Below are 12,357 nucleotides of genomic sequence, written 5' to 3' on the forward strand. Positions count from 1 at the left end.
CCAGATATCATTGTCTTGGCTTCCTCAGAGCTTGTCCCACATCTTTAAATGAGTTGAACTGGCATCTGTCTCAGCTGCTCTCCTCCCTCTCCACCGCTTGCCCGTGGCTCACAGCTCAGAAGAAAGTGCCTCGAGGGGAGCGCCCCACCTTCAGGAGCTGCAATGAAGACAGGAAGCAGTGTGACTAGGCCGTGAGGACTCCAGAGCTCCTAGGAAGGCCTTGGAGGCATCAGCTGGGGCCTGGGTGGCATTCATCCAGATGAGGCTCACTGGGAAGCCAGGAGCTGGTGACTCTCTCGTAAAATACAAGAACTCCCATTCGTCTCAAATCCAGGGACAAAAGTAAAGGTTTCAGTTTTTAACATCTTCCAGGCCGAGCTTGCAGGTTGCCCACGATTAAGACAAAGTAGACATCTGGTAGTGCCAATTGTTAATGCTGTGGCAGTGTGCCATAAAAACATCATGTGAAATTCACAGAAGGGTATTAAAAACAATCAAAGTAATTTTCCTCAGCAAAATCCCCACTTTCATTTCCACTCTGAAATTTTAAGGACAACCCTTCTCAGAAATACAAGTAAGTGGCATAATTCTTAGTAAAAGGCAATGTTCTATTGCACTTATTATTTTTTAAAAATCTGGAACAGGGCAGAGCACTCAGATTGAAAGAAAACTCGTGGCTGGCATTAATGAGATGTGGGAAGCGGCTCAATTCTGCCACGGATCGCGTGATCTGGGGGCATCAGTGACCTTGTGGAACTTTCATTTCCCACACCTGTAAATTCTGGTGCTGGTCGCGTCTTCGCAGGTTGCTCTGATGCCCAAAGCATTTTGCCCAGTACCTGGCATGTGTGGAGACTTGTATGATATCACACAAGGACAGTAACTGAGGGTCAAGTTATTGACATATTTTACTCACATTTAACTTATAACTTTTACCCAGTTAGAAGCAGAAAAAAATTTAAATAACCAAGTCATGGAAAGAACACTACATTATAAACTCAACCAGTCCGTGGCAGCCTGGGGTGGGGGTTGAGGGTGGGGACTGACTGCAGAGGGGCTCCAGGGAACTTGCTTGGGCCATGTGAATGTGCTAAAGCGGGATTGTGGTGACAGAGGCGTGGCTGCATAAGTTTTTAATACTCATCAAACAATGCACTTCAAAGGAGTAAATCTTATGTAGATTTCATCCCATCAACTGTTAGAAAAAAAAAATAATCAGGAGATCTGGTGGCCGGACTCAGTTCTAGATTGATTTAACCAGCAGCGTCATCTTTGTTAAAGCATTTCTCCCCAGGTCGAGGCTTCAGTTTTCTTACCTCTAAGATATCCCAGGAAGGCCTGGAAAGCGGGGAGCAGCAGCACTAAGGAGAGAAAAGACTTGGTTTGAAGGTGCTGGTGCCTGGGCTCACTGAATGCTTCAGCAGGGTGGGCCCTGTTTACTTTAAAGGCATGGTGTAGGTCTGTAGAGTCTGAGAGAAGACGATGAAGAAGCGTCTGAGTCCATCTGGGCATAATTAACTGCACGCAATGCAGTCAGCAGGGAGATAAGGTCTTTAGCTCCCGGAAAGGAGAGAGGGCCAAGTTCAAAATGCTGCTACTACACAGCCCAAACCGAAACTGACAACGTGCCCTCATCTCTCTTCAAACATCTTTTAAGTGCAATTTCACATCTGAACCACATTTTCAAAGTGTCCAGGCAGCCCTTCAGAGCCCACTGGTAGTCTTTTTAACAACTGGCACATTAAGGGACATATTTAAATAGAAAATACAGAACCCACAACTGCCACAGCCACACTTCCTCTGCTGCGGTAATGAAGGCGGGGACCGGTGTCACGAGACAATGCTCATGTCTAGCAGGGCTGGCAGGGTCCCACTCACACTGTGAGTTGATGAGTGGAACCAACAGAGCTAACAGGGCCCCACCCTTATGGCTCTGAGACCTTCTTCTGCCCATATACATCCACGATAATTCAAATTTGTCCATGTGCTCTTGTGGTAAGCATTAAATCTCCACTGACTGCCTGGAGACGGGATTTTCTTCTGAGAGAGCTCACACAGAACTCCATCTCACAGCCATTCAGAACACGAGGACCACACGGGCCATGTCCTCCACTCTATTCTTGCTTCAATGATGCACAACCAGATATCAAATTAAGCAGCTGCTTCGTGCTTAGCGTAGCATTCAAGGCCTTTTGCTATCTGGCCCTGTCTCATTTTCAGTCCCATATCCTGTGATCCCTCCTCCCCAAATCCTCAGTGATAGGCAACTCTTGCCATCCCTCTCACGTGCAAAGCCTTCTGAGGCCTGCACTTATGCACAAACCACCTCTTCCGCGTGGAAGGAAGCAGGACATCCTGTCAGGACTGTTTTGAAAAGTGGAGCATTTTTAACAAGGTCAAAATGTTAAAAACCTACTTTAAAAAATTCTCTAGTAACACAATAAGACACCCTCAATTCCACCATAATTATAGCAGGCTTTCACTTTCTATTTTACTCGTTTCAAACTCACGGAGTTTTACAAACATGTTTGACTTGTACAACTGCCCCCCATTCCTTCCTCTTTCTCTATGAAAAATTACAGGGGACTTTCTCCTTTACTTATTTCCGTATTACTTGAATTTTCGGTGTTTTTTTAAATAATTGAAAAAAGTAACCTTTTAGAAATCGCTCAGCACTGGGGCGACATGGTAGATGGACACTGTGGGCTGCTGCTCAGTTTTGCTTAGGTGGCTTTGGCTCCTTCTCCAGGCAGGTGTAGGACCAGGGAGGCCAACTCCCCCATCAGAAGTCCTCCCAACCCCCTCTTCAGTGATTGGTCAGGAGTCCTCACTGAAGCCCATCAAGGCAGGGCATTGGCATCTATGAAGGCTGCTATTGGTCCAGCCATGAGCTTAGGTCTAAAAATTGGCCCAGTAGCCTAATGAAAGGACTTACATTCCATGGTTCAGGGAGAAGGGGCAGGAAGTGGGTGCTGGGCTTTTCCCTGTCTACCAGTGGATATTTAGGTTGAAGAGAACTATCAGTCCTGTTCCTCACATTAAACTTAAGGTGCATTACTGAATGTACTCCAAGAATTACATGTTATAACTGCATTTTCTGTACAATCTAGAGTTCACACGTAATGGAAGATTGCACTGTGATTCAAGTACTATCTCCCCTTTCCCCTGAAGTTGAATATACATAAGTGCATATTAAGTAATGTAAGATGTTAAGCACACAGCCCCTGTCTCCCAAGACCTGGCCTGGAAAACAAGTGGGGAAGATGAACAGCTGAAATCCTACAATGATAAACATCAGGATTAAGGCATGAGGGGGCTCTCTCACACACACAGAGGGATGGATGATCAGGGATAGCCTCTTAGAAGGGGTAACCGCTGAGCTGAGACTTGACTTAAAATATGAGTAACAGAAGGGCAAAGGGCAAGGAAAGGCTCTAGGCAGCAAAGAAAGAAAGAATGCAGCAATAGAGGAAAGTTCTTTTCAACAAATGGTCCTGGGACAACTGGAGAACAAAATGCAAAAGGATGACCCTGGACCCTGACCTCACACTGATATGGTTTGGCTCTTTGTCCCCACCCAAATCTCATCTTGTAGCTCCCATAATTCCCATGTGTTGTGGGAGGAACCCAGTGGTAGATGACTGAATCACAGGGGCAGGTCTTTCCTGTGCCATTCTTGTGATAGTGAATGGGTCTCATGAAATCTGATGGTTTTAAAAATGGGAGTTTCCCTGCACAGTTTCTCTCTTTTGCCTGCTGCCATTCATGTAAGACGTGACTTGCTCCTCCTTGCCTTCCGCCATGATTGTGAGGCTTCCCCTGCCATGTGGAGTTGTAACTACAATTAAACCTCTTTCTTTTGTAAATTGCCCAGTCTTGGGTATGTCTTTATCCATAGTGAAAATGGACTAATATACCATATACAAAAATTAATGCGAAATGAATCAAAGACCTAAATATAAGAGGTAGTACGTTATAAACATACTAGAAGAAAACTTGGGACTAAACAATAGTTTCAGACTGGGTGCGGTGGCTCACGCTTGTAATCCCAGCACTTTGGGAGGCTGAGGCGGGCAGATCATGAGGTCAGGAGATCAAGACCACAGTGAAACCCCGTCTCTACTAAAAATACAAAAAAATTAGCCGGGCGTGGTGGCAGGCGCCTGTAGTCCCAGCTACTTGGAGAGGCTGAGGCAGGAGAATGGCGTGAACCTGGGAGGCGGAGCTTGCAGTGAGCCGAGATTGCGCCACTGCACTCCAGCCTGGGCCACAGAGCGAGACTCCGTCTCAAAAAAAAAAAAAAAAAAAAAAGTTTCTTAGATATGACACCAAAAGCATAAATGACCAAAGGAAAAATAGGTAAATTGGGTTTCATCAGAATTAGACTCTTGTGCTAAAAATGATACCATCAAGAAAGTGAAAAGACAACTTAGAGAGTGGAGAAAATACTTGGAAATCACATACCAGATATAGGGTACTGGTATCCAGAACATAGAAAGAACTCTTAAAATTTAAGAATAAAAAGTCAAATAACCCAATTAAAAATGGGCAAAGGATCTGAATGGGCATTCCTCCAAAGAAGACACACATATGGTCAATGAGAGCACATGGAAAAGATGCTCAGCATCATTAGCTATCAGCAAATCAAAACCACAATGAGATATCACTTAACATCTACCAGGATGACAGTAGTAAAAAAGGAAAGACAATAACAAATGTTGATAAAGATGCGGAGAAACTAAAACTCTGGTACCTTGCTTACAAGAATGTAAAACGATGCAACCATTTTGGAAAACAGCTTGGCAGTCCCTCAAAAAGCAAAACATAGTTACCATATGACTCAGCAACTATATTCCTAGTATATACATAAAAGAACTGAAAACAGGTACACAAATACTTACATACACATGTTCACAGCAGCATTATTCATAATAGCCAAAAGTGGACACAACCCAAATGTCCACTAACTGATGAATGGATAAACAAAATGTGGTATATCCATACAATGAGGTATTATCCAGAAATAATAATGAAGTACTGATACATGCTACAACGTGGGTGTACCTTGAAAACATTATCCTAAGTGAAAGAATCCAGTCACAAGAGACCATGAAATGAGTAACATGAAATGTCCATAACAGGCAAATCTATACAGACAGAAAGTAGATTACTGGTTGCCTAGGATTTGCGGGGAGGGGGAAATAGGGAGTGACTATGAATGGATATGGAGTTTCTTTTTGGGATACTAAAAACCTTCTAAACTTAGATCATGGTGATGGTTGCACAATTCTGTAAATCACTAAAACCATAGTGTATTGCACAAAATCACCACACTGTATCCCTTTTTTTTCTTAGTATCTTATTCTGTTCTGTTGTACGGGCTGAAGTGCAGTGGCATAATTACAGCTCACTGTAACCTCAAACTCCTGGGCGCAAGCGATCCTTCTGCCTTAGTCTCTGGAGTAGCTAAGACTACAGTTGTGAGACACCACACAAGGCTAATGTTTTTATTTTTTAATAGAAATGATGTCTTGGTATGTTGCCCATGCTGGTCTCAAACTCCTGGCCTCAAATGATCCTTCCTGCCTCAGCCTCCCAAAAAGCTGGGATTATAGACAGGAGCCAACATGCCTGGCTGTACTGTATGCTTTAAATGGGTGAACTATGTGGTGTGTTAATTATATCTCAATAAAGATGTTTTCAGGGCAGGGCATGGTGGCTCATGCCTATAATCCCAGCACTTTGGGAGGCTGAGGCAGGAGGATCACTTGAGTCACTTGAGTCCAGGAGTTTGAGACCAGCCTGGGAAACATGGTAAGACCCTGCCTGTACAAAAAAAAAAAAAAAAATTAGGTACGCATGGTGGTGCATGCCATAGTCCCAGCTACTCGGGAGGTTGAGGTGGGAGGATTGCTTGAGCCTGGGAAGTGGAGGCTGCAGTGAGCAATGATCAGGCCACTGCACTTCAGCTTGGGTGACAGCATGAGGCCCTGCCGAAAAGAAAAGAAGCTGGGCTCAGTGGCTCATGCCTGTAATCCTAGCACTTTGGGAGGTCGAGGTGGGTGGATCACCTGAGGTCAGGGGTTTGAGACCAGCCTGGCCAACATGACAAAACCCCGTCTCCACTAAAAATACAAAAATTAGCTGGGTGTGGTGGCACGTGCCTGTAATCCCAGCTACTCGGGAGGCTGAGACAGGAGAATCACTTGAACCCAAGAGGTGGAGGTTGCAGTGAGCCGAGATCGTGCCACTGCACACCAGCCTGGGAGACAGAGTGAGACTCCGTCTCAGAAAAAAAAAAAAAAAGAGAGAGAAAAGGAAAAAAGAGAAGAGAAGAGAAGAGAAGAGGTTCACCCAAGGACCTGTGAGGGATTGAGTGTGCCTAAAATACATAGAGCTGGGACAATGGAGGTGGCACAGAGACTGGAGAGATCAGTAGGAACCAAGTCATGAATGGTCTTCTGGGCCAGACTAAGGAGTCTGGGTATTTTCCTGAATGTAAAGGAGAGGCAGCAAAGAGTTTTAAGGAAGGAAGCAATACATTCGATTCAAATTGTAGAATACGACTACTCCGGCCACAGTGGGGCATGGCTGGATGCAGGAAGGCAGGTGAGGAGACACACAAGCAGGGAAACAGGAAGAGCAGGGGGACTCTAAAGGGCAGCCCTGGCTCACTACACCTTTCCTTGGAATGCCACGTACTATGTATTTTTACAGACACAGTCCCTACTCTCAAGTAACTTACACTTCAGATGGCAGGATGAGAGGCTCATATGAATTAGGATAATATCGATGGAATCTGGCAAGCTTCAGAGGAGCTTGGAAGTAGCAATGAGGTTCAGTCTGAAAGTCACTGAGTTGGGGACTGGTGGGGCTGCATGCAGGTGTTCTTTGAGAGCCTTCTGTTTGAGACAACTCCACCCAGAATTCAGAACTGGGAAAGCCCCAGGTTACGAAACCAGCCTCCATCTTCCAGTCAGGCACTGGCAAATTGCTGAGAACCACAGAATCTCAGACCTGGAAGGGATCAGAAAGGCCCCTGAGCGCCTCCCTATCTGATGTCTGAATTCTACCTACAGGACCCCTGGCTTTTTTTCGAGACAGAGTTTCACTCTTGTCGCCCAGGCTGGAGTGCAATGGCACAATCTTGGCTCACTGCAACCTCCCCGTCTCAGGTTCAAGTGATTCTCCTGCCTCAGCCTCCTGACTAGCTGGGATTACAGGTGCCTGCCACCACGCCCGGCTAATTTCTGTATTTTTAGTATAGATGGGGTTTCACCATGTTGGCCAGGCTGGTCTCGAACTCTTGACCTCGTGATCCGCCCACGTCAGCCTCCCATGGTGCTGGGATTACAGGTGTGCACCATCACACCCAGTCAGACCCCTGACTTTCTAAAAGACCTCCAGAGAATCACCACAAAGGTGGTCTGTTTATCCCATCTTTGGATGCCTGAAACCTTTCTCCTTTGAGTTTGGCTGCCATCCCGATACAGAGCTCTGCCATTAAGGCCACCTGGACAGGCCCATCCTTCTGCGGTCTGAATCTGGCTCATTGACACTGACTGCCATGTGCCCTGCACTAGGTCTTCTCTCCTTAAGGCTACACAGATGTTCCTATCCCTTCCATGATTCCTCAGGGAGGTGATCTTGAGTTTCTCCTCTGGTCATTCTTAGAAATCACTAGGATTCCTTAGGGGAGCCTTAACAAGTAACAGCCTGACAACCACAGCACTTGACTGACCACTGCAGAGACAAGCAGACCATCTGGCTTAAGTTCAAAATGATCACAGGCAGCCGGGGCACAGGTTGACACAGATGGCCCTGGCTGGACAGGAAAACTACTAAGTTGATTTTCCCCAAAGTATTACTAAAACACACCTTCTCCACCCTGTGCTTGTGGAATAGTATGCCTGGTCCTTGTACAGGAGAGCACATCTCTCTCCTCTACTGACCCAGACTTTAGAACAATCACTTTACAGTTGTTCAGATGGTAATGGACAGGAAAAAGAGGATGCAAAGAGAACGTGGAGAAGGGCAGCAAAGAAACAAAGGGAAGAGTTCCCAGTCCATCAATAAGCCATACCAAGTGCCATCATTTAAAGACTTTCTCAGAAGACAAAAACAGAAACAGGATGTCTAAAACCTTTATCCAAGAGAACTGTGAAGGGCTGTGGAATTGTAAAGGATGGGGGGAGGTATGGCTGCAAGGCCAGACAGTCCAGGAAGAAAGGGAAACCTGAGCAGAGGGTACTGGACACATCCTACTCAACCAAAGCAGATGTGTTAATGCTGATGAAATGACATGAGCCAGCAGACACCTGAGGACACCTATGCTGGGAAGGCTGGCCCTGCGACCAGCAAGACCCTGAGACTCAATAGTTTTGCGGGAGCCAAGCTATGCCTTTGCTAACTGAGCTCTTCATTTATTTGTTTATACCTGTCTGTACCACAAAAAAAATTGGAGGCACTTCGAAGGATGTACAAATTAAAGTAGAAAAATATGAATAAAAATTAGGACCAAGAAAGGAATTCTGTATATATTGTCTTACTCAACTTCCACATTTCAGTTGAGAAAACTGGGACTCAAAACAATCAAGTCACCTGCCTAGGGTTTCACCATTACTAAGTGGCAGTTAGATTCGAATTGAGTAAAACATTTAAGCTCTTTCCTCTCTGCATCATGCTGCTTTTAACTTTGGGCTTCTCTGTGGACACTCCCTACCCAGGCAGACAGCAGAGTGGTCAGGAGCTCAGACTCTGAAACCACACCGAGTTCAAGCCTGGGTTTCACCACATACTGCCGCAGGTTACCCTGCGCAGGTTACTAAATCTCCCTGCTCCTCAGTTTCCCTGCCTGTGAGATGGGGATGATTGTAGCACCTACATCCCCAGGAATGTGATGAAAGTTAAATGAGCTAATATTGCTAATACACTTTTAGAACAGTTCCTGGCACACAGGAGCACTAAATTACATTATAAACTAGCAAGCTAAACTAGACATGAACTTGGGTGAGCAGCTCAACCTTTCAAGCCATCATCTGTAAGATGGAGATGATACTGGGATATCTCCCAGTCACAATGACCAAAGGAGATAATATATATAAAGCATCCATACATGTCAGTTATCATTCCTCCCATGCTACTTTATTTAAAATCATCTCTTCCTCCATCCTGGGCTAAATGTTATTGGATAATCCAGCCACTAAAATAATCAGTGAAATGAGCATTCGATATGTCACTTGATTTGGAAACACAAATGTAAGCTGAAAGAAAAATCTTGCAATGCAATGTGAATTCATTAAAATTAAAAATAAAACACAGGAAGGACAGATGATACTAAGAGAATTTCTGGCCAGGCATGGTGGCTCATGTCTGTAATTCCAGCCCTTTGGGAGGCCAAGGCGGGAGGATAGCTTGAGCCTAGGAGTTCAAGATCAGCCTGGACAGCATAGCAAGACCCCATCTCCACAAAAAGTTAAAAAATTAGCCAGGCATGGTGGTGTACATCTGTGGTCCCAGCTACTCAGAAGGCTAAGGTGGCTGTGCTCTTGCCACTGCACTAAACCCCGGGTGCAGAGTGAGACCCTGACTCAAAAAAAAAAAAAAGGCAGAAAGAAAAAAGAAGAGCATTTCTTTGTTGTTTACTTTATAGCATCAGGGCAAATTAATTCCATGAGAGGAGCCCTAGAGCCTGTTGGATTGAGCCCACCTCATCCCAAACCCCAGCTACAGTAAATGGGAGATGGATACTGTGGAGTAGTTAGTGGTAGGTTTTTAGAAGAAGGTTGTCTTTGGTTTTGGAGTGCTGAGATTAAGTGCTTTCCCCTCTGAGTTCAAACTTTTATTAACATATATTTGTAACACAGTAGACTAATGACATTATAGTTTAAGCATATGCTTGGCAATGTTTTCATTTAAACCACACCAATGGGATATCTAACCTTTACACGGTCAGGGTCCACATAATGCATTTTTTTCATGTCACATTCTTCAGTAGTATAATTTAACTTGAGGATATAAAGGATCCACACTCCAAACACAAGCAATGTACATCTGGAAAAAAATCAATTAGGTATTATGATGTAGTCATGTGAGAATCATGACATGCAATGTGAAACTGAAAACGGAATCCTAAATGAGTCTGCCTGCTATGCAGCATAAAACTACAATCTTTAAGTTGACGTTGGGGTGAAAGGAAGGGGCCATTTCCCATCTTCCTGACAAGATAAACTAGTCATTTATGACTGTCTTTGTTATAAGCAAACACAGAAAAAACTGTTTTTGCAGGGGCACTGTAACAAAATCTGAATCGCAACGTCAATTATTGAACTTAAAATCAAGTAATAGACTTGAACTATAGAATCTCGGCTTCAATCTTTTGTGACTTTAAAATTCTGTCAGTCCTTAAAAAAAAAGAAAAGAAACAGTTTATTCACAGTACTTCTAAAGACTTCTACCCAGAAGTGAGGCCGACTGGGAAATGAGACAGGACCATTAGTTACCCTTAAGATGACCTAAAACATATTTTTAAAGGTCTGATAAATTCACACTAATATATAGTTTAATACACACACACACACACACACACACACACACACACACACACGACTTGGAGAAAAGAGCTGAGTCTAGTCTTAGTTTTAGAAATCTTATTTTTACTAAGTTCTCCAGTGACACAAACCACAAGCTAAAAAGTTTCAACCAAAATTTAAGAACCACTGCTTTAAACAATTCTCTTCTTGAAAAAACAAATGTAAGAAATAATTAAAGAGAAAGTAATCCATTTTCTAAATAAAGGGGCAGTTTTTTTTTCAAAAAAAGCATCTAGCATAATACATTATACATAATAGATGCAAAATATTTCTTAATATTTGAGGATGAGAATACAATGAAGTGTTGCTGGGAGTGTTTTAAAAACTTTAAAATTCTCATTTAAAACAGGCTTCCCATGACAACTTGGACAAGCATCTTAATTCTTCCCTGGGATTATGTATAATGATAAGTGAACAGGATGCTATCAATTTGTGTAAAAGTGGGTTTGGGCAGGGGGCATGGTAGAGCACATACACACAAAATATTTATCCTATACACAAGAAACTGGTGACACTGGTTATCTTTAATTATGGAGGGGAAATGGGGAGCAGGGATGAGAAGGTGTTTCACTGAGACTCTTGAATACCTTTTGAATTTTCAATCTTGAAAACCTAGTATTACCTATTCTTCTCTTCAGCCCCAGAAAAGGTGTTACATTCAGTGCATATACTTCCCTTATTTTGATTTTAAAAAAAAGAAAAGGGCATGAAGGCAAGCCCAGTGTCTATAGCACATATCAGACTGTGCCTTAATTCCCGGCGCGAGTCCACCTCACCCACAGCCTGAGCAGCACAGGGCACAGGTCTATCTCACCTGCTGCCTTGTGGCTGGCGCCCAGCATGACGTCATGAACATGATGGGCCTCAATAAATATTGGTTGGTGACTAAAGGGAGGCCGAATGTAACATAAGCTTTATTCTTATAAATTTCCTTTTCCCCTACACTTCCTAAGTCAGTAAAGTGAGACAGAAGACTAGATTGCAAGGTTGGATTTCTATGTTTAGACATGAAAAAAGGGCAATTTTCAACTGGGTTTGACTGGTATATATGTAAAAAAAACACCTGCCAAGTTTCTCCTTGATTAATTCTACCACTTATTAGGATATAAGGGTGACCTGGCTCAAACACCTGTCATCATTTTTAGTATTCAATATTTAATAGTATTCAAGGGCCTTCAGGGAAATTTAATTAACCATATTTTAGATTAACTTACAATAGCTAAGGGAAAAGCCCTCTTTTGTTAAATAAGGGCATGAAGAGCAGTGCACGGTGAGAGCTGCTCTCCCAGGCATCCAGGCCAAGGTACAGAGCCTGAGCAGCTACTGGCACTGTGCACTTACCAAATACAGCCAGCTGTACAGGCCCACTCCAGCTGTGCACTCAGTCTTTACTCAGACGTGCCTTTGAATGATCCTTTGACCAAGCATGCTTCTCCAACATTAGCCATCTTGAGGGCTCTCATTGAATTTTTCTCCTAGTTCTACACAGTTGACCCAAAGCAGGGGGATCTACAGTCCCAGGGGTGGTACTTACTTGAGGATGTCTTTTAATAACAAGCTGGGCCTTCTCATCTTGCTTTGAGCTCGGGTGTACCATTGCAGGGAAGGCCTCGAGCAATCACTTGTCAGTTTCACATAGGTGTACTCACTTGGCATTGCTGTGAAGAGAGGGGAAGAGGGCAGTAGAGAGAAAGAGAGGAAAGAGTTAGGAGGATGGATTATGGTTTTCAAAGAGCCTTTATATGTTGCATCCATACCATGGAAT

At 43.8% G+C, this 12,357-nt stretch overlaps 1 protein-coding gene across 2 annotated transcripts in view; it reads right to left on the reverse strand.

Annotated features, from left to right (window-relative positions):
- ST3GAL5 (ST3 beta-galactoside alpha-2,3-sialyltransferase 5) overlaps positions 1-12,357 on the reverse strand; it is a 54,914-nt gene that overhangs the window by 14,052 nt on the left and 28,505 nt on the right. The window contains exons 2-3 of one of the 2 annotated variants that reach the window (XM_032176949.2): positions 12,127-12,250; positions 9,942-10,053 (exon numbers count right to left, since the gene is read on the reverse strand). In XM_032176949.2, the coding sequence (XP_032032840.1) occupies positions 9,942-10,053; positions 12,127-12,250 (236 nt within the window). Of the gene's footprint in view, positions 1-1,316; positions 1,882-9,941; positions 10,054-12,126; positions 12,251-12,357 lie in introns of those variants that run through there. The other variant, XM_032176950.2, reaches the window with a different exon arrangement.

This window comes from Hylobates moloch, unplaced genomic scaffold (assembly GCF_009828535.3).
Source record: "Hylobates moloch isolate HMO894 unplaced genomic scaffold, HMol_V3 SCAFFOLD_15, whole genome shotgun sequence".
In the NCBI taxonomy this organism is placed as follows: domain Eukaryota; kingdom Metazoa; phylum Chordata; class Mammalia; order Primates; family Hylobatidae; genus Hylobates; species Hylobates moloch.